This window comes from Selaginella moellendorffii, unplaced genomic scaffold, assembly GCF_000143415.4.
Source record: "Selaginella moellendorffii unplaced genomic scaffold, v1.0 SELMOscaffold_168, whole genome shotgun sequence".
Taxonomy (NCBI): domain Eukaryota; kingdom Viridiplantae; phylum Streptophyta; class Lycopodiopsida; order Selaginellales; family Selaginellaceae; genus Selaginella; species Selaginella moellendorffii.
In genome coordinates this window covers 171,828-194,582 of record NW_003314428.1, presented here as the reverse complement: position 1 = coordinate 194,582, position 22,755 = coordinate 171,828, and the positions used below count along the sequence as shown (strand labels likewise).

At 42.1% G+C, this 22,755-nt stretch overlaps 1 protein-coding gene across 1 annotated transcript; it reads right to left on the bottom strand.

The window, feature by feature from the left end:
- Positions 1-7,685: 7,685 nt before the first annotated feature.
- On the bottom strand, positions 7,686-22,537 carry LOC112343587. The gene is made up of 3 exons (XM_024667313.1): positions 22,321-22,537; positions 20,999-21,066; positions 7,686-9,401 (listed from the first exon to the last, which is right to left on the bottom strand). The coding sequence occupies exons 1-3, from the start codon at positions 22,535-22,537 to the stop codon at positions 7,686-7,688; spliced, it is 2,001 nt and encodes a 666-aa protein (XP_024523081.1).
- Between the last annotated feature and the right edge of the window lie 218 nt (positions 22,538-22,755).

The following is a 22,755-nucleotide window of genomic DNA, read 5'->3' as shown; positions in this document are numbered from 1 at the left end:
GGTGACCCAGATAATGATGGAGGTGTAGAAGCACTAGCAATGAGTTGTAGGACTTGACAATTATGAGGCAATTAAGCAAACGGTGCAAAATAATTGGTTAAATTGGTAGAAGGTAGCTACCTAAGACTTCTGGCATAAAGAAGTTAAATATACCTTTATAGGGGATAAATTGCTTATGTTGCAATATAGTAAGTCAATATCATAAAAGGGAATGCTCATTGTCAAAGAGGGCATCATTGAGACATCCAAATGCTCTAGAACACCAGGAGGTGGTGTTTGCTGTCGCAAGGGCAATAGATAAGGCCCAAGGGATTAAATCCTTAGTGAATGATGGATAGAAAGTGCTATCTAAACGTCCAAGGTTGTGGAGACAAAAGAAGATTGTCTACCCAAATTAGTCAAAGTTAAATATGGAATTTTGGCAAGGCTAGTGTGGGCATATAAAGGCTCATAAGTACCTACGTTAATCCCGGTGTGTGGGATTACAAGGTGAGCATACCCGAATTGAGGAACCACTCCTTAGGCTATTGGGTAGGTTCATCCCTATGAATACTTGCTAAGGCATGATAGAAAGTGCAAAGCTATCCCCCTAGTCTAGAGGAGAATAACCAAAGCAAAGGTGTGAGGCCAAAAGCAAGTAGTAAGGGGATAGAACCAAACCATAGGAATTGAAGAGCATAACTAAGGTGGTTATACTAGTTGGGAGTAGAGAATCAAATGGGCGCTTAAGCATGTTGTTATTAACAACCATGATGCCATGGAGAGTCTAAAGTATGGAATTGTCCATGTTAAACCATATGGCAATTAGAAAGCTTGCGAAAGGAGACGTCTTAGGAAGTTAAGGGACAGAGTTCCTTCAAGGTTCCCAAAGACAATTCTAGGTAGCTTAGTACCTAGAAAGCCAAGGGTAAATGGTTCATAGAACATGCGAAATCAGAGTGGTGTAGCAAAAGCGTGGTATCGAAGCTTGCTATGAGGCAATGCTATCAACGTTGGGGAAGTAGACCCCGAGTGTTCAGAGGGATGACTTTGAACAAAAGTTGATGGTCAAAGACTTTCATGCTTGTGCATGAAACCATGTTATGTTGGTTGGATGACTTACGAAGCAAGATCAGCAAGTCAGGGGAACAAACCCCCTAGTTGAAGGTGCTAACTTTGATAGGGGTGGCCCATGGGGCCAAGCATGGAGGAGTCCATGCATGATCACAGACTTGTCAAGTGAGAGGACTTGGCAGTGCAGAGGAACTATGTTCCTAAGTTGTGATCTAAAGCACACTTTAAGAATAAGTTGGTGCACCGACGTGGGGAGTCACGCCAGGCATCCTAGATGATGCCGTCCATAGATGCATATACGGAGGTTGGGTTCGAGTCCTAACCCTTTAGTGCTTGGGTTCGATGCAACATATAGATACATTTCTCCACATCCCCTTAGGAGGTAATACAAAATTTGAGAGTGCACTCTCAAGGTAACTAATGAAACCAGCAAAATCATGAGCACAAACACCCAGTGTTGCTCTTGGGTCATCCGCCTCCCAAGTGCCTCCACCACGAAACTTAAGGCCACCTGCTTCACTCCACGAGCACGAACGCCCGGCACTACTCTTTGGCCGTCCACATCCCAGGTGACTCCGCAGAACTTGAAGCCACCTACTATGCTCCATGCCCTATGAGACTTGCCTAGAGCACTCCACTACCAACATGCTTCCGAGCCCAAAATAGTGTCCAGTCATGACATAGCTCCAACTTGTAGCTCCAAGCAAGGTGTGAACATCCTCCAGATCAAGGCTGGAGTGTGCTACCTTGCCTCCCATACGAGATAAGTGCGCTAGCTCATCTTCAACTGAGTCTTAGCCCTGCAGTAGGGAATGAGGAAAGGGCACGAACCTCCTCCAAAGGGAGCGAATTCCAAAGCAGGCACTGGAGAAGAGATATATGGATCCCCTACATGTATCACACCACATCGCCACTGGCCCCACTTGTGGCAGCAATCCCTGCCACTGGTTCCAAAAATCCTCCCTTCCCGATCATCTCGAAGCAGGACACCATGCATCGTCGTCCATAGAGAATCCAGAAAGCTGGGAACTTCTTCAAGTCCTAGCTGCTCCAAGTCACCGCTAAAGTAGCATCCAGCTCCTTTAGTCCTTGACTGCTACCGTCTCTATCATGCGTCAAGGCAAGCAAGATCGCATAGATCTTGGCAAAGAACTCCATTTCTAGAGCTTTTGCAACTATCCGTCCACCGTCGAGATGCCTTATGAGCCTCCTAGCACTGCAGTGACTTGCCACTACCAGCCCTAGAAGTCCTAGCTGCCAAGGAACCCTAGCCCTAGAACAGGGCAAACCCTAACCCTAGCCACCAGCCAGAACCCTAGCCACCAGGAACCCTAACCCTAGCTTCTGCCCAAGAACCCTAATTCCAGAGCGTGAGCTAGGGTCATCCAGATCTCTTGGATCCCATATCTGAATGAAGCGCTGCTACTAGGAGTGCTTCTCACCACACCCTAGATGCCAGCCGTGAAGTCAAATTGAGAAAAAGAGCTAAATGCCACTGATATCAACATTAGACTAACATACATGACCAGCTAGAAATAGGAAGATCGTACAATATAGGTTTTCCATTTTGAAAGGGACCATCACATCCACCACGCAAGCCTTACAATTGTGGAGCTTCAAAAGTGTTTTTAGATTGTTTTTAGTGTTTCAATCTAAATTTATATTTATCCTTTATTAGTCAAATTTACTTGAAAATGTAGATTAAATGAAGAAATGTTGGTTTAGGACGAACTAAAGTTTTTTAATGTTTAAGAAGTTGTGAGCTTAGCTTGTGAGATTGTGAGCTCAAAATGTACCTGGGCTCCTTTTGGCCTCACCAACGCTTGGCAACATTCCAAGCAATGATGAACTGCCTTTTTGCATGATTCCTTTTCAGGTTTATCATCAGGTGCTTCAAGTTCTAGATGAGTTCTTGCTAGTTATCAAGCTATCCAAGTGTTCCATTGGTATGTCAGAGATTGAATACCTTAGATTTGTTATCGGAGGAGGATATGTTCGGGCTGATAGCAAAACCTCAATCTCTGAAGTAACTTCAATCATTCTTGGGTCTCTGCAATTATCTACATAAGTTCATTGAGAATTATACATCCATCACTATGCTCTGCATACTTCCAAGATTTTAGGGAATGAGAACACTCATTTTGCTTATAAGTGGCTCAAGCACAAGATAGAGACACCACCACTACTGTGTTTACCAGATTTTTTACAAAATTTTATTAAGACCGACGCATCTAATGCTGGTATGAGTACTATCTTGAAGTAGAGAGAGAACCTGGTGGCCTCCAAAAGCTAGAGACTTAGAGGTGGAATCAAGACAACCACTTTATGAGCAAGAGATGCTTGCTGTGATGCATGCAGTTGGCAAGTGGTGCCATTATCTCACTCTTTTGAGATTTATCCTATGTACCAACCATTTCAGCATCAAGTTTATTCTTGATCAGGCTCATCTCAACAAGAAACAATGCTATGGGTTGAACAACTACAAACTCTAGACTTTACTATCGAGTTAAAGCCTGGCAGCACCAACAATCTGCCGGATGCACTGTCACGGAGGTTTGAAAACCAGTGATATCTCTTTCATCTTGATATCTGCACAGGAGAGTGAGTATATACAATAGATTAGAGGGGAATATGAATACAGGGACAGCTTCAGGATGTCTACTAGCTTCTCTCACCCAAATTTCTCCTTTTGAGATGATTTCCTTTGGAGGGGCCATCAGATATTACTGAGCAACAAAAGAAAATTTTGCAAGCAGGTGTTTTAGGAATGTCATGAGGGAATTCTTGTTGGACACCTAGGTGTAGTATCAATGGACATTTGCTAGTGGGGGATATATGGGGATATATTAACAAAATGGTTTAGTGCTAGATTTTATTTGGCTCTGTTTTGTGTGTTATTGGACACCTAAGTGTAGTATCAATGGACATTTGCTAGTGGGGGATATATGGGGATATATTAACAAAATGGTTTAGTGCTAGATTTTATTTGGCTCTATCTTGTGTGTTAGTCTTAGTGTGGGATGCTAGATGCTCTACAACTCTTCTTATATTGCTCCCTACTTTAGTTCTTTCACTCCTAGATTGTATGCTTGGGAGTTGCTCTGTGCTCTCGTTCCTTTGCTCCTAGGCATGATTATGAGTGATCAATTAAGATTGTAGGGATTAGTCTATTAGTTCAAATAGTCATTGCTATACTTTTTTGTAAACTTTACTTAGATTGGATTGAAGGAAATGTGAATGAAAAATTGAGGTTTAAAAGTTGAGACTAAAAGAGAGTTTTCAGGGACTAAGGATTAAACACATGAATCATTTTCTCTTCTTCAAGAAATAACTTGCAATAAGGTGTAATTTCATTGCTCATGTTCATATTATGTAATTGAGAGTTCCTATTTTAAGATATGTTGGTTATGCAAGTAGTGAAGCACTAAAAAGATCATGAGATTGATGCATGAGAACAGTGAGTATCTCATTGATGGTGGAAGGCATGATACTAAAGTCATAAAAAAGTGTTTATAAAAGAAAATAACTTTTGCAAAGGGTTATGTATGAATACGATGGTGAAGTGCTAACCAATAGTTGACATATGGAATGACAAATATATTCTTAGCAAAAAGCATAGACACAAATGAAATATATCATGAAGATAGACTTATATAGTATGGAAACACTAAGTATCTCAAGGGAAGATGCCTTAATATCAAGTTGGCTAGTTAAGAGGACCTCTTGCCAAAGGAACCCCAATAGAAACAGGATTGGCATAGCCTAATGGGATTCATGTGCTTAATAAATATTAATGAAGGTGTGGAAGCACCACCAATGAGTTGTAACATATAATAATTATGAAGAAACTAAGAAAAGGTTTGGAGTAATTGGTTGAAATAGTGGGAGCTAAATTCTTACAACTTCTTAAAGAGGTTAGATACATCCCTTAAGTGATAATGTGCTTATGTTGCAATATAGCAAGTTAGTATCATAGTAGGAAATGCTTATTGTCTAGGAAGTCCATCACTAAAACATATAAGCACATTAAAACACAAAAAAAGTGGTGTTCTATATTATGAAGGTATTAGATAAGGCCTAAGGGACTAAACCCCTAGAGAATAATGAATAGGAGGTGATATCTAATGTCCAAGATGTTGAGAGCTAAAGATAAAAGAGATCTATTTATCCAAAATAGACTAAGGCCAAAAGGATTTTGGTATGACTAGCAACAAGTATATAAGGATCTATGAGTAGTAAATGCTAATCTTGGTATATAAAATTATAAGGTGACCATATCTAGATTGAGGAACCGCTCCCTAGGTCATTGAGTAAATTCATCCTTAAGAATACTTGTTAAGGCATGGTAAGAAGTGCAAAGCTACCCTCTTAGCATAAAAGAGCATAAGCGAACAGAATATATGAAGCCAAAAGCAAGTAATAAAGGGGTAGAAATCAAAGACCTAACCCAGGGTGGTAATTCAAGTTGGGAGTAAAGAACTAAATAAGTGCTCAATGGTTTTACTACTTGCAATAATGGCGTGATGAAGAGTCTAAAATATAGAATTGTCCATATTAGACAAAATGGCAAATAGAAAGCTTGTGAAAGGAAAAGCCTTAGCAAGCTAAAGGACAGAATCCCTTTAATATTCTGAAAATAATTTTGGGTAAGATGGTAGTTAGAGAGATAAGTGCAAATGATTCATAGAAATGCCCAAAATTCAAGTAGCACAATATAGGTGAGGTCTTAAAGCTTGAGGCTATCAAGATTAGGGAAATGGTTCCAGCATATTCAAAGAAATGGCTTTGAATAAAAATTGATATTTGAGGACTTTCATGCTTCTATATGGGACCATGTTATGTTGGCTAGGTGACTTGCTAAGTGGGATTGGCAAATAGAAGGAATAAAGACCCTAGTTAAAGGTGCTGACTTCAAAAGAGATGGTTGTAAGTGACTAAATTTTCCATTCTACTTTAGTCACTAAATCACACCTTTAACCACTTGGAAGAATCTCACTCACAACCTTTATAACTCTTATTTCTAACTTAGGGACTTGCTAGTATTGTGAATGGCCTTTGTGTCACTCAGCCTTTGTACTTGGTCCAAGTGCTTCACGTGTCTAATCTCATGAAAGACACCCAAAGATACTACTAATATATTAGCCCGTTACACTAAGGCGATGTCTATTTTCCTTTGTCTCATTGGTAATCCAAGACCACCTATACCATAGTCCCATGTCCCAAAGACTGGGTCATCCCATGACCACACCTTAGCATCCTTAGGATGCTCAAAGACATAATTAACACCCTTCCCCAATGTCCTTTTTTCAGTCCCCACCAAGTCCCTCCTCAATCACAACCATGCTCATCAACACCACCACTAGGTCAAGGTCTGAAAGCCCAACCACTAAGTCCCACTATCCTTTGAGACTTCCTCACCATGTGACCATATCCTTAGTCACTAAATAAGAGGAATGCTCCTCTTTCTTTCCATAGTCTAAAGCTTTGGGACGACATTTCAAAATATTGTGGCCCTATGCGAGCTTCATAGGTACTCTCCCCACCTTCCACCCTTAGATGCCCTAGCCATGTGGCTAGAGTGAGGTTCTAATGGTTCTAAATATTCAAGTAGGTAATACCACCCACACTTAGATTAGGAGCATTGACCATTTGATCTCCCAGGGGAGCTAAAGTCAGCTCTTAAACACTTCACTAAGTTATCCCATTTGTCCATTCATGTTCACTTTAGCCTTAGACTCCTCAATGGTTATATCGTGACCCATCATGTAGGTGTATCCTTCTGGGTCACACTAGCCTTTCTTGACCAAACCGGTATCACTGGAGTCCAACCCCCACACACTCCCTACTATACTTTTGGAACCCCTTACAACTCCCCGCTTGGGGGACTACCACTTTAGGCTTTCACCTAATCTGTATTACTATTCGGACTCAAGCTCGGACTCAAACTCAGACTCGGACTTAGACTCGGTCTTGGTCTCGATCTGGTCTCGATCTCCATTTTAGGCTCAACCTTGGACTCCATCTCTGGAAAACTACAAAATCACCTCTAGAATGATCTTGTGAATCCTCTCTAATCTAAACTAGATCCAAACATAAAAAGGAAAGAAATACTTAGCCATGTGCTGTTGCAAAGATGTTGATGCTGAGATTGATGCATATATCACAGCCTTGATCCCCAGAAGGCAGTGAGTAAGATAGGCATGGAAGAGAAGAGTAGATATTGAGCAAGTGGAGTGTATGTTATTATGGCCAAGGATATAAAAAGACAGAAAGGGGATAGGTCTGGCGTGCTATCACCAGCCTATATAACCACTACATGCCCAGTCATCCAAGTCAAGAATTTAGACCGGGAGAAATCCTGATCTCAATTCCTGACTCAGGAAATGCCTTTGTGCGAAAATCACGATGCAAAATGCATGTACCTCTCTACTCTCCGACAACTAGAGTTGAGCGGCTCCTGCAGCTCAAGCTTCCATTGTGGTGGTAGTAGCAGTTGTGGTGTTAGCCTCTGGTTCTTCCTCGTAATCCTCAAGCTCGTCGCGGGTGTAGTTCTTTATGGCAGTCTCGAGCACCTGTAGTCGGGCCTTGAGCTCCATGTTCTCTTTGGTGAGGCGGGCATTCTCGAGTTGGTACTACTGCGCTAACTCGAAAGATTCTCGGCAGGTGTTTGGTGTTGGGAGTCCGTGAGCCTGTATAGTGCGAAGGATTCCCTTTACCTGATCGAGTTCTTGAGCCATGCTCGCCATTTTCTCCTCGTGTGGGCGTGCAAAAACATTGCGGAAGAAGCTCTCCATTCCGTCCCGTGTGTACACCGCCATGTTGGAGTTATGGTACTGCTCCAGGAAGTTTGTAGGCATGGGACGGATCACTTTCGGCTGCTGCTGGTCCTGATGATGATGCTCCTGCTGCTCCGAATTGTAGTGGTGGCGCTTGTTGTTCACGCGCTCATGATGAAATTGGCGTTGCATTGCTGAACGAGGAGGCTGCATGTTGTCGGTAGTGGTGTCTGGAGCAAATGTCTGTTGCGACTCAGCTGGCTGCTGTAACTCAGTTGGCTGCGGCAAAGATGGCTGCTCCTCAGCACGCTGGTGTGGTGAAGATGGCTGCTCAGCAGGCTGTGGCAACGAATGTTGGTGCTGCTTGACGGGCTGCAACGGTGGAGGCTGCTGCTGCTGAGGCTGGTGTTGCTCGGCAGTCTGCTCCGTGGGTGGTTCGTAAAAAGTGTTGTGCCCCTGCTCAACGGATGGTGGATTTGTAACTGTCTCAGGATTTTCAAGAATATCCTGCATCAGCAAAATGTGATCATCCACTGGAATTGTTGTACCTGGAGACAGAGGTTGTGCCGGTTCCTGCGGTGGTGATGGTGGCAAATCCGGCTGCAGTGAGCTAGGAGGCTGCAAGCTCCTCGTTGATGGCTGTGTTGGTGCCGAACTCTGCTGCCGTTTTGTTTTGGATCTAGAGGTTCTCGTTGGTTGTTGTCTCGGCACCGTGTGCTGGATTGTTTGCACATCACTATTGTCACTATCAATCTGTGGAGGCGCAACATTTCTTCGGCCTTGTCCCTGTGTCTTTCTTCGTGGAGTTGCTACTGTCTTTTGTTGGACCTTTTTCCTCTTGGTGTTCACCAAGTGTTCTTCAGCATGGCGTTTTGAACTTTTTGTGGCTATGTGCTGCGGAAGCAGAGGTGGTGGACTGTAGATCCCCATGGCTTGACTTCTGTGCGTGATGATGGCTCGGACATACGGTAGTACCAGTGTCCTCACACATTTCTTCACATTGAGTTCTCCTGCCACCTTCTTAAGTTCCCTGCGAAACTTCGGGATCACATATCCTGCTAAATCCACTTTCTTCCCAGCTTGAAGATCCTCGTAAATGAAGGCCACGGATCTGCTCACTGTCGTAGCAGTCTTCCGAAATTCCAGGTTGAGAACAAGGAACTTGAATATTTTGTAGAGCTCGTCCTTGACATTGGAGAATTGCAAACTAAGCGCCGAGTTGTAGCTCTCGGGATCTTTCATGATGTCGTGACTTAAAGCCCATGTGCGTGGAGCAGAGACTGGCTCGCCTTCGTCTGGGAGACATAGAGCTGCTGCCACCTCCGAATCTTTAAGTCCAATCTGGCCAGTGGCGAGAGCCATCAAGTGAGCCTTCTCGTTGCTCACTTGATTCATGAGATACCCTTCCATTCGTTCTGCAAAGTTGCAAAGTCCGTGAGTGCGAGTCCAACTCTTGACATCGTCATTGAATTGCCACTCGAGATTTTGAGAAAGGATGACGGTTTCTGCCTGGGATGTTTGCTTGGTTCGCATTGTGTCGACTCTTTGGTGCTGTTGAGAATGCTCTTGTTCCTGTGATGCAAATAGAGGAAAAGATATGAGTGCTCTTTCTATTCTCGTGAACACACTCTTCTTGCTTCTTTTGTGGGCACTCTCTTTTCTACTTGCTTTCCTACTTGCTTTCTTGTTGTTTCTCTCGATTGGTGTGTTTCTTAGAATCTGATGCACTCGTTTGAGATGGGTGAAAGCACCTAGCTGACGATCACTCTCTAGCACTCTTGTGATCTCAAGATTTGCTTGCAACTCAAGCTTACCCTTGTGATGTTCCAGCGCGCGCTTCCTTGCCGTCAGGGTTAGGGCTAACTCTGTTTTGTTTTGTTCATATTGTGTTCTTGCATTTTTACTAAGTCTTTGCTTGAGTATAGTTGTTTGTAATCGTTGTGGACTTGTTTTGTGGACAACGTATATTGTTTCGGTTTCATTGGTAATCAATTCCAGCATGGTGTGCTTGGCTAGCATATACGCTATACTTGGTTCTTGATATTTTCTCAATTTGTTGAGATTAACTATTTGTATTTCTTCATCATCAAGTGTTGCTAAATGAGCTGTGCCAGGTGTTTGCATACTTGTGATCTTGAATGGTCCTTCCCATTGATGTACCAATTTGCCTCCGATTTTGTCAACATTTCCTCTATACCATAGAACAAAATTTCCAACTTCAAATCTATCAGTTTTCTTTTTAGTCTGTTTTCTATCGTGATAAGCTTTTCTCCTTGCTTGTATGGCTTCAATTGTCCATAAAGCATATAATCTTTCTTCATCTAACTTTTCTAGCATAGCCAATCTTTTCTTGATTGATTCTTCTTGATTAATTTGCAGCTGAATTGCCATTCTCAAGGATGGTACAGTATATTCTAGTGGTGTCAAAGTGTAAGCCACAAATTTTTCCTTTCCAATTTGCCAGCTTACCTCGCCTATCCGTCCAACACCGCCTTGGCTTTTGCTAAGTTCCCTTGCCAAGGTTCTCGCCTATGGTACCAGCTCCTACTTGGTCTCAGCTACTCACTGCACGAGCAATGGAGTGTTAGCCACCATCCACGGATTCCCAAATCACTCCCAATCCCCCTCCCCGGGTTAGATTGGACTTAAGGTTCGGCTACACTCCCCGCAAGCACAAGCAGCCAAGCACACCAAGCTTCCAGGTTCCTAACATCCTTTGGTACCACAAGACTTGATCATGGGACCCTCTAAATCCCAAGTCTTGAGTGCAACACTTGCTTCAGGACGCCGAGGCGAAACACCGTGGCCTAGCGGCCCGGTATGGGTACCTCTCGCCCCCCACTTCCATCCCGAAGGAAGGCCCAAGCCCCTAGGAAGGGCGAGGACCAATGAGCCGCATGGTACTCAAGTGGGGCACCACTCCACTTGAGCCGGGAGCACCGCAATCGGTTTCCCTTTCGGGAGTGGGAGCTGCTCTTGAGCACTTCCTTGGATGGCCCCTCCGGCACCAACCAAGTCCATGCTCACTCCCACCCAAGGCCCCTCGGTCCCAGTCCCAACCTCAAGTCAGTTTGGGAGCCCCACTGGAGAGTCCCTTCTAAACTAGTTCCTGGACCTCACTATCCCTACTATACTTTTGGAACCCCCTGCAGCCCCCCCCCCCCCTGGGAGACGCACGCTTTGGGCTTTCACCCCTTGACCCGTATTAGTATTTGGACTTAGTCTCTGGCTCGATCTCGGACCCGATTTCGGATCCGACTTCGGATTCGGGTTCGGACTCGATCTCGGACTCGATCTCGGACCCGATCTTGGACCCGACCTCGGACTCGACCTCGGACTCGGTCTCGAACCCGATTTCGGATCTCGAACTCCGTCTCGAACTCGGTCTCGAACTCGGACTCGAACTCGGTCCCCGAGTCGGTCTCGGACTAATGTAAGCTCCTGAGTTTGGACTTCCCGGGAGGGCACCCAGCCCAGGAGCTTACATTTGGTATCAGAGGGGTCTTGAGTCCCACTCTGTTGGGTGGCTAGGGGAATCACACCACATGTTGATTGACATCTGGCTGGTCCAGTTTGCTCCCGCTGGGCTCCACCCGAGGGGTAGGGTGTCAAGAGAGCGGGGCTCTCGGGAGAGCTGCGGCTCTCAGCTTCCGTTCACGAGGGCGTGAACTTGCAGGGAAGCGTGGTGGATTGTAAGCAACCAAAGGGAACGACTCGAGAGACGATCCATAGGGGTTCAAATATAGAGGGAAAGGGCCCATGAATAAGAGTGCACCCCTCTTTTCCAATCGGTTAAGGGTCTTGGGATAATTGGAGTTAAGCGTCCTTGGGTTTGAATAGTACTGGGCTGGGTGACCTCCCGGGAAGTCCAAACTCAGGAGCTTACACAAAGCTTCAAGTCCATAAGCTAATTTGAATGGAGTTGAATTTGTTGAAACTTTATATGCTGTTCTATAAGCCCAAAGAGCATCATACACTCAATTATCCCAATCTTTAAGATTGGTTTGCACTATTTTCTTCAGTATATTCTTGAGTGTTTTGTTTGTGGATTCGGCTTGGCCGTTACCTTGTGGATAATATGGTGTAGATTTCTTATGTTTGATGAAAAATTCGTCTAGTAAAATCTTGATTGTTTCATTGAGGAAATGTGTTCCTCTATCCATTACTATTTCTCGAGGTAGTCCATATCTTGTGATAATCATTTCATAAAGAAACTTTGCTGTATTCTTTGCTGTCGCTTTCTTGAGTGGTTGGGCTTCTGCCCATTTTGTCATATAATCTGTTGCTACCAAAATATATTGATTTCCATTTCTGCTCTTTTGTATGGGTCCTACAAAATCTAGGCCCCATCTTTGGAAAGGTTCCATTGCTATAGTCGGATTCAGTTCTTGTGTTTGTTTCTTGGGTGGAAATTGTGTACGCTGACAAATATCACAAGTTTGACAAAACTATGAAGTGTCTTTCCATAATATAGGCCACCATAGGCCTGCTTGCAATATTTTCCTTGCTGTAATTTCTTCTGCAAAATGCCCTCCAGAGCAACCTGCATAGGCTTCTTCTAGTAACGTGTGTATCTCTTCTTGTGAACGTACACATCTTCTTAATATATTATCATGTCCAATTCTATAGAGTCTTCCTCCGACGACTGAGTATCATCATGTCCTCAAGACAAATTGTTTCCTTTGATCTTGCGTGGTACATGATGTGGGAACTGTTGTAGTTGTTAAATAATTAAAGATTTCTTGAAGTGTATCGTGGGTGGTAATCTTAAAAAGATGTGAATCAGGTAATCATTGGGGTCTTGTATATTTTCTCCAGTTGTAATTCTACTGAGATGATCAGTTTGTTCATGGTATTTGCCTGGTTTGTGAACTATTTCAAAATTGAATTCTTGTAATAACAAAAACCATCTTGCTATTCATCCGCTAAGGATGGGTTTGTTGAGTAGATGAATCAATGCTTGATGATCAACGAATATTTTGACTTTGTTGGAAAGTAAATAATGTCGGAATTTGGTCAAGGCATATATCATGCCTAAGGCTTCTTTTTCTGTGGTTGTATAATTCATTTCAGGTGGAGAAAGTCGTCGACTTGCATAATATATTGGGTGATCACGATGATCATCTTTTCTTTGGCACAGAATTGCTCCTAGCGCATAGTCAGAAGCATCAACTTGTACAAGAAATTCTTGAGTCCAGTTTGGTTGGACTAGAATTGGTGCCTGTGTAAGTTTTTCTTTAAGTATCAAGAATGCTTGCTGACATTCTTGAGTCCAGTGATAGAATTTGTCTTTCTTAAGTAACTTAGTTAATGGTGTAGCGACTTGGGCATAGTCCTTGATAAATCTTCTATGGTAACCCATCTTGCCCAGAAAACTACGCAAGCTTTTAAGATCATAAGGTGGTTGCATTTTCATAATGACGTCTGTTTTAGCTTTATCGATTTGAATGCCTTGAGTGGAAACAATGTGGCCAAATAGTATGCCTGATTTAACAAAGAAAGTGCATTTTTCAGGATTCAGAGCAACTTGGTTTTGTCTGCATTTGATAAAACATTTCTCGAGGTATTCAAGGTGTTTGTCTTTAGGTCTAAAGACACTAAAGTCATCCATAAAGACTCGCATGAAATCTGTGAGATAATCTTGGAAGGTATCGGTAATGATCCGTTGAAATGTAAATGGGGCATTGGTTAATCCAAATGGCATTCGCATGTATGTGTATGCTCCCCATGGACTTATGAAAGCTGTTTTATGTTGATCCTTGACAGCTAGATGTACTTGATTGTAGCCTGAAAAACCGTCAAGAAATGAGTACATCTCATGTCCGGCAACGGCATCAAGTATTTCATTTGAAAATGGGATGGGAAAGGCATCTTTCGTTGTGGCATCATTTAACTTCTTGTAGTTTACATAGATACGTAATTTCCCATTTTTCTTGGGTACAATGACTAAAGGTGATAGCCATTGGGCATTTTGTATTGGATATATGAATCCTACTTCAAGGAGCTTGTTAATTTCAGCTTTTACTTTCTCAGCAAATGTTGGATTCATCCGATAAGCAGTTTGTTTAATGGGTCGAACTCCTGGAAGTAATTCGATTTGATGTGTACATAATTCAGGTGGTATACCCTTGAGGTCTTTATATGACCACGCAAAGACATCTTTATACTTAGTAAGGAGTGTAATAGCCTCAAGTTTAAATGGTTTGTCGAGTTGTGTAGCTATTAAGATGTTTTGTGGGTTTGAGGGAACCCCTAGATTTAATTCTTCAATATCGTCATTGATATTTACGCAAAGTTTGAATTCTTGATTTTCAGTGGTGAGTGCGGATTTGTCTTGTATATCTAGGTGATATTCTGTAGTTTGTAGTTTTTCGGGTTGTATCGCTGGTCTTGCTTTTTGTACGGTAGTTTTTGTTGTATGTTTCTTCTTTAAATGAGGTTGTTTTGAATCTTCATAGTCTTGACACTTGGTTATAGGGAGTATCCTGTTGAGGTCAATTTCTTGAATTGCCTTAAGTTCAAGATATGCTTCAAATAATTTAGCTTCTTCAAGATTGTCTAAGCCTTCTTGCCAATTGTATTCTTGAACTTGTGTTGGTCGGAAACTTCTTGAGATTTTCTTGCTTGTCAATGTTGATATTTTAGTTTGTCCTTGTTGGGATTGGATACATATCTCATGTTCCATCCAATACTGTGCAGAAACAGCTTTGTTAAGCCAAGGTCTGCCTAACAAGATTTCGTAAGAAGATTCTTCAATTGGCATTTTTAACACAACAAAGTTAACTTTAAATTTATGTCCTTTGACTGTCATAGAGACATCACGAATGATGCCTGCTGGTCTGACAACTCTTTGATCAGCCATGCGTACATTGAATGGTGTAGCTTGTATATTGCCCAATCCTAAAGCTTTGCATAGTGCATATTCGATGATATTAACCCCAGAACCTCCATCAAGGATAACTCTTTCAATATGATTTTTGCCGATGTGTACGTTGATACAAGGTACATTATCATCATAATCACCAGGTTGGATTCTTTCAGCTTGTTCTTGTTGTGTTGGTTGAGATTGGTGTTTTTCTTGTGTGCAAGCTTCAGGGATCCTTCGATTACAGATCTTCAAGATTTGGTCTTTCATATATGGTGCTATTTGCAGTATTTGCTGTAGGGTTAAAGTAATTCCCTGCTGTAGTATGTGCTCAACAATGGTTGTATGCTCATCTTGAGTAAAGCTTAATACTTGAGTTTGGTCGTCTTGATTGTATATTTGATCATTAATAATTTCGGGATCTTTGTTTCGAAGCTCTTGTTGAATGGTGTTAAGTATTTTCTTACTCTTTTTCCACTCGGTATTCTCGATTTCTATCGCGTCATCACTTTCATCTTATTCTTCATAATTATCAGGTTGTTGACATTCATATTGTGTTCTAGTGATTGCCAAAACTTCTAGTTCTTCAGTCATTAGTTGTTCTTCAACTTCTGGTTGAACTACTCGTGCTGCTGGTGGTCTTCCAGCAGGAGGTTGATTGACTCTTTGGTTTTGTGCATTGTATTGTTGTCGAATTTGATTTTCTTGCGGTCGATTTTGTCTTGGTTGATAATGCTGTTGCAAGGCTTGATTGTTGTAATTGTTATATTGCCTTTGTTGGCTTTGGTTGTAGTTGTTCCATTGTGGACGTTGATAATTGTTTTGGTGTCCATTGTATCGTTGTTGGTTGTAATTGCTTCTATAATCATTTTGTCCTTGATTATAGTCTTGATTTTGTGGGGGATTATATCCACGATTATATCCTTGATTATATTGTTGATTATCTTGATAATAATAGTTTCTTGGTGGTCTCTGTTCTTGATTGTTGTTTCCTTGATAATTTTGTCGTGGTGTTCCTCGTTGAACATTTTCTACTTTTGAAACTTCGGTGATATTCCTATATCGACAATTCTTGGCTATATGTCCTTCTCTATCACAAATTTGACATTTGGGTAATTGGAATTTACAGTCTGAAACAGAATGTCCTTCGTTTTAGTTTTAAGATTCCTTGAGATAGTGCATCAACACTTTCTTCATCTGGTGTATCAGCCAATGCAATCATGTTGCGATAGGCTTCTCGTAATCCTTGTATATAAGACAAACTCTTGCCTTTGTCAGTAATGAGATCTTTACATTTCTTTGCATGTAATTTGAATCGTCTAGTATAGTCTTGAATTCCTTCCCTTGGTTGCTGTTTTATATTCTTAATGTGCTCATAATGCTCCTCTGGTGTTCCTCCAGCTGGTAATTGTTCCTTGAATTGTTCAAGTTTCTCATCATGTGGTACAAAATCCTCTAGAGTATTATACCACTCAAGAGCTTTTCCTTTAAGTGTGTATGGGAAAAGTATGTCTTGATGCTGTTCTTGATTGTTCATTTTGACAATCTGGTTGAATTGTTTTACATGTAATTCTGAATCTTCTGTCTTACTTCCTGTGAAAATTGGATATGTAACCATGCTTCCAATTGTACTCATCGGATTAATGATTGCCATAGGCGGTTGTAGACTTTGTTGGTTGAGTTGTTGTTCTGGCGAGTCTGGATTTGAGTAATCTGGTGCTGTGTATTCTGCTTCTTCAAATGTCTCAAACTCTGGGGTGTCTTTGATATTCAGTTCTTTGTTATCTTTAACTGGGTTGCTCGACTCGGCAACTTGAATTTGTTTATCCTCTTTGTCGTACTTGTTTAAAATCGTTTCTAAAATTTATTGTTGTTGAGGTTCCCGTCGGTTTCTTGAACTCAAATTCTCAATTCGAATTTGTTGATTGACTTGTTCTTGATTCCTTAATTCTCCAGCTATTCTTGTCCATCCTAAACGATGCCAATATGCTATAGTGTATAGTTCGTTAAGGGTGCTTGTTGGTAGAGTTACACCTAGAGGACTTTAAAGAAGTTGATAAAGTAATTTTGCATTTTCTTCAAAATCCCTAAATCTAAGTGTGTCAACAAACCAATGAACTTGTGGTTTAATGGTTCCACACTCTGTTCCTGCTATAACTCTCGTCAAATCAGTGTTGAAAACAAACATTAATGGTTGAAAAGTTTCATGTTTATGTATGCCTAGGAATTCGATAATTGTCTGTTGAAAGATGTGTCCACGATACACCCAAGTCAGGGTTCTTCGAGTTGCAAAGAAATCGAAGTAAACATGTTTTTCTTTCAACATTTCCTCATTTTCGCATTCTTCCTATTTGCTAGACAATTTGTAAGAGAGTCTCAAAAGTGTTTCTTGAAGTTTTTGAAAGCAACCAAAGCTTTGTTTCTCTTCTTTTTCTAAACTATCGTTACTCTTTTTAGTGTCATCTTCTTTGGCTATTGCTTCCCGTTTCTTTCTCTCTTCTACTGTAGCACTTTCATCCCTGATTCAGAGTCTTTCTTTCGCTTGCTTGCAAGTATTGCATTGCCATTTTGGATAGCATTGCTTGTATGGTTTTGCACAATTTCTGAAACCACACAAAAGACAATCCTTGTATCTTGTACAGCTTGTATCTCCAAATGGGTAGTCGTGCTTTTTCATTCTTCCTCCATCGCCAGCTGCTAGAATTTTTCTTTAGTCGTTTCTTTGTCGCAGATTCTTGATATATTCGTTTTCTTCAACCTCTCACTAAAAGCGATTACGCTCACACCCCAAGTTTTCTGCGACTTGGGTGGCTTTAATCTTCAAGGGTTCTTTATGTTTTCATGCTCGTTAACATTTGCTTGCTCTGATTTCTTGTCGGAGATTCTTCAAATATTCTGTTATGCAGAATATTCTTTGTCATCAACCTCTCGCCAAGAGGCGGTTATGGAAGATGCTTGGACTTTCTGAGAAGTGGGCGATCACTAGATGATCATAGTCTTCAAGCGCTTGGTCTCTAGCATGTTTGCCATGCTTCTTGCTGTAGATTTTTGTCGATTTTCTTCTTTTTGTTTCTTTTTGACTTTTCCCTTGATTCTTGACTTCGGCTTGTTCTTTTAGTTGTGGCTAAGGCTTCCAGTATTTGTTCTTTGGGTGCTCTTCACTTCGCCTATCCCACCGTGGTCGCCAAAGTGGAAAACTACAAAATCACCTCTACAATGATCTTGTGAATCCTCTCTAATCTAAACTAGATCCAAACATAAAAAGGAAAGAAATACTTAGCCATGTGCTGTTGCAAAGATGTTGATGCTGAGATTGATGCACATCTCACAGCCTTGATCCCCAGAAGGCAGTGAGTAAGATAGGCATGGAAGAGAAGAGTAGATATTGAGCAAGTGGAGTGTATGTTATTATGGCCAAGGATATAAAAAGATAGAAAAGGGATAGGTCTGGCGTGCTATCACCAGCCTATATAACCACTACATGCCCAGTCATCCAAGTCAAGAATTTAGACCGGGAGAAATCTTGATCTCAATTCCTGACTCAGGAAATGCCTTTGTGCGAAAATCACGATGCAAAATGCATATACCTCTCTAATCTCAAACTCTATTTCAGACTCCTTCTCATACTCCAACTCAAACTCCATCTCAAACTCCTTATTGAACTCCATCTTGGACTAGGTCCTAACACTTCCATATGTCACAACACTTGCCATGTGTCAATCCTTCTTGTGTCCCTTTCTAGAGACTCATTCATCGATTACTTCATGCTCATTTCTTGAGTGGAACCAATTTAGCTAGGAAAAATTAGTGTGACCAAGGAAGGCTATACCCACAAGTGATAATATAACCACTAAGGAGTCCAAAGCTAGAGTGAATATGGACAGACAAATGGGGTAACTTGGTGTAAAGTGTTCAAGAGGTGGCTTTAGCTCCCCCAGAAGATCAAATAGTCAATACTCCTAATCCAAGTGTGGGTGGCATTACCTACTTGGATACCTAGGGTGGCTCTTCCAAACCTTGCTCTAGCCACATAGCTAGGGCACCTAAGGGCAGAAGGTGAGGAGAGTTATTACGAGGCTCACATAGAGCCACGGAATTTTGAAAATGTCATCCCAAAGCTCTAAACTCTAGAAAGGAAAAGGAATAGTCCTCTTACGTAGTGACCAAGGATATGGTCACATAGTGAAGAAGTCCTAAAGGACAATAAGACTTAGTGGTCGGGCCTTTAAACCCTAACCCAATAGTAGTGTTGGTGAGCATGGCCATGATTGGAGAGAGACTTGTGTAAGCTCCTGAGTTTGGACTTCCCGGGAGGTCACCCAGCCTAGTACTATTCACACCCAAGGACGCTTAACCTCAAATATCCCAAGACCCTTAACCGATTGGAAAAGGGGGTGCACTCTTGTTCATGGGCCCTTTCCCTCTATATTTGAACCCCAATGATCATCTCTCGAGTCGTTCCCTTTGGTTGCTTACAATCCACCACGCTTCCCTGCAAGTTCATGCCCTCGTGAACAGAAGCTGAGAGCCGCAGCTCTCCCGAGAGCCTCGCTCTCTTGACACCCTACCCCTTGGGTCGAGCCCAGCGGGAGCAAACTGGACCAGCCAGATGTCAATCAACATGTGCTAGCCAACCAACAGAGTCGGACCCGAGACCGCTCCGATACCAAATGTAAGCTCATGAGTTTGGACTTCCCGGGAGGTCACCCAGCCCAGTACTATTCACACCCAAGGACGCTTAACCTCAAATATCCCAAGACCCTTAACCGATTGGAAAAGGGGGTGCACTCTTGTTCATGGGCCCTTTCCCTCTATATTTGAACCCCAAGGATCATCTCTCGAGTCGTTCCCTTTGGTTGCTTACAACTTGGTGGGGACTGAAGAAGAGACATTGGGGAAGGGTGTTCCCCATGTCTTCGAACATCTTAAGGATGTTAAGATGTGGTCTTGGAATGACCATTCATGGATAAATGGCCCAATCTTTGAAAGGTGGGACTGTAGTACAGGTGGTTTTGGACTACCAATGAAACAAAGTTGAATGGACATAACCTTAGTGTAATGGGCTGATAAGTCAATGGCACCTTTGGGTGTCTATCATAGGATCACAGCACTTGGACCAAGTTGAGAATAGGTCTTATAAAGGTTATGAATGAGACTCTTCCAAGTGGTTGAAGATGTGGTTAAGTGACTAAGGTAGAATGAAAAATTTGGTCACTTACATTAGCCTCATAAATTCTTTTGAGGTGCTACTATACTTGAATATAACTTCTTGTATTCATATTCTCAAGTGGTCAAAAGTGTGGTTAAGTGACTAAAGTAGAATGGAAAATTTAATCTCTTACAACATTGTATCAAAACTATTCTTTAGTCTGAATCATATTAGCCATTAAGTATATCACCATTTGGTGTTGATATTTGAATGTCCCAAGAGTGGGGCTACATTTAAAGAATAGCATGTCATGGGGTGTAGCTCTCCACTTTAGTTCATATGTGAACTTGTAGGGAATGTGGTGGATACAAAGGGGCCAATAAGAGAACGACTTTAGGATCTCGAGAATAGTAGAAGGTTTTTCTTAGAGAGTTGAGGATGTGATCTATATAAACATTTGACTTAGCAAATTAGCTAATATGGTTATGGTAAAAACCTATAGTTGGGATCACATGAAGGATAAGAACTTCTAGACAATAAAGGAGTCATAAAAGTATCCTTATATAGTTGAGGATAGTGCTCATGAATATGAGACTAGAGTTGATAACTATAGGATGTCAAATATGGGTGAAGATATATGCCCTTGAAATGGTAGTTGGGGTTACTTTTAATAAATATTAGAACAACCCAAGGATTTAGGTATGTACTTAAAGTATCAGTTAGCATTCTCAGAGGAGTTTCACTCACAACCTCGTTAAGTCCTCATCTTGACTTAGGGTACTTACTAGCTTCCACAACCACACCGACTTCACACATGGTCTAAGTGCTCTATGCTTTTGGTCCCACTTCAAACACCCAAAGGTACTCTACCAACATACTAGCCTTTTACACTAAAGGCATGTTCATTCTCAATATCTCAATGGTAGAACAAAAACACTGATAGCATGGTCCTGTCTTTTTGAGATTGGAAAATCTATCCATGAGTGGTCATCCTATGACCACACTTAAACATCTTAAGATGCCCTAAGACATAGGGAACATTATCCCCTAATATCCCTTTTTTTTTCTCACCAAGTCTCTCTCTATCCATGGCAGTGCTTATCAACACTGCCATTGATCTAGGGCCCAAAGGCCCCTTCACTAAGTCCCACTAACCTTTGAGACATCCTCACCATAACCCTTGGTCCCTAAGCAAAAGGACTGCTCGTCTTCTTTTCCATGGTCTGAGAGTTCGGGACAATATGTTAAAACACCATGGCCCAACACACTTTTTGTGGGTACTCCCCCTCATCTTCTGCCACTAGGGTGCCCTAACTATATGGCTAGAGCAAGGTTTTGATAAGCTATATAAGGTATCTAAGTGGGTAGTGCCACCTATACTTGGATTGAGAGAATTGGCCATTTGATTTTCTAGGAGAGCTAGGGCTGGTTCTTGAACACTTCACCAAGTCACCTCACTTGTCCATTCATGTTTATTCTAGCCTTGAACTCTTTAACGCTTATATCATCACCCAACACATGTGTGTAACCTTCCTTGCTCACACTACCCTTCCTTAGCCAAATTGGTTCCACTAGAGTCCTTCCCCTAGTATCCCATAGGGATTTACCAAACCCCCCAAGGTCTGAGAGATGATCACTTTGGGCTTTCACCCTCAGACTTGGACTCGAACTTATACTCTGTCTTTTTAGTTTTGGTCTCGGTCCTTGGACCAAGTTTTAGTCCACGTGTTGGTCTGTCTCATATCCCTTTCTAAAGACTCACTTATTGATTGATTCGTGCTCACTCCTCGAGCACTTCTTTGTGGGTCCACTCTTGCTTTTGACTTTCCGAGTTAGAGCTTTTAGTTCAAACTTGTTACTCTTGTTGGATTTCCACCTTGACCACTACCTCATGCATCATCTTGAGCTCCACTTTGGGACTTAGAGGTGAAGTAAATTTAACTTGGAAACCTTTAAACATATATGTTTTCGTGGCTAAGAGAAGTTTCACCTGAAGGTTCATATATGTTATGGTGACCTTTTGAATGCAGTTTTAGCACTGGACTACAGCTTTGTTGTTTCTTTCTTGCTCAATTTCTAATATATCTTTGCTTTGTTACAGACTTGGCACAAAACAACACGAATGCAAACTGGTGGACAGCTATTCACTACAATTTAAGATAATAAGCATTTGTGAGGTTTCTTAGTTTTGAGTATCTTTGTAGTAGACTTTCTATAAATCAGGGAAGTGCCAGCCGAGGTGGGAAAGAAGTGATACTTCCTCGCATTTGCTCAGATCATCATGTCAATTCTTTGGTTGGTAAATGTTGCTAAAGCCGTTTCTTTCTTTTGTTTTGCATACTAGACTTGAAAGAGCTAAACAGAGAATTGGAAGTCTATGGCATTATGCCATTTGACCCAAAGGTAATGACCACAGAAAATTTTTCTTCTTTGGTGTCTTGGGATCCGAGCTCCGCAGATCTCTTCCACTCCATGACCCAGTCCGCGACCACACAGCCAGATCAGCTGTCCCTCACGGTGATGTTCAACGTCTATTCCAAGACCGGGCAGCTCCAGTGAGTGCAGGCTCTCTTCTCCGGCATCGCCAATCCAGACATGACGCTCTGGAACACAATGATTGCCGGCCACTCCAACAATGGATCCAACTCCAACAATGCGCTCAATGTGGATAACGGGAGTGGATCCCGATGGCATGACACTCCTCACCGTCCTCTGTGATCAATGAGAGCTGCCACCACTTCCAGTCGCTGCTCATGGATCACGGTGTTTGGGCTGAGGGATCACACTTTTCGTGCATGATGGGTCTCCTGGCACGGATCGGCCGGTTGGGCGACGCGATCGATCTAGCAATGAGCATTCTGTTCGTCCCAGACGAAGTGGAGCTCACATCTCTGCTCCGTGCTTGTGGTTTG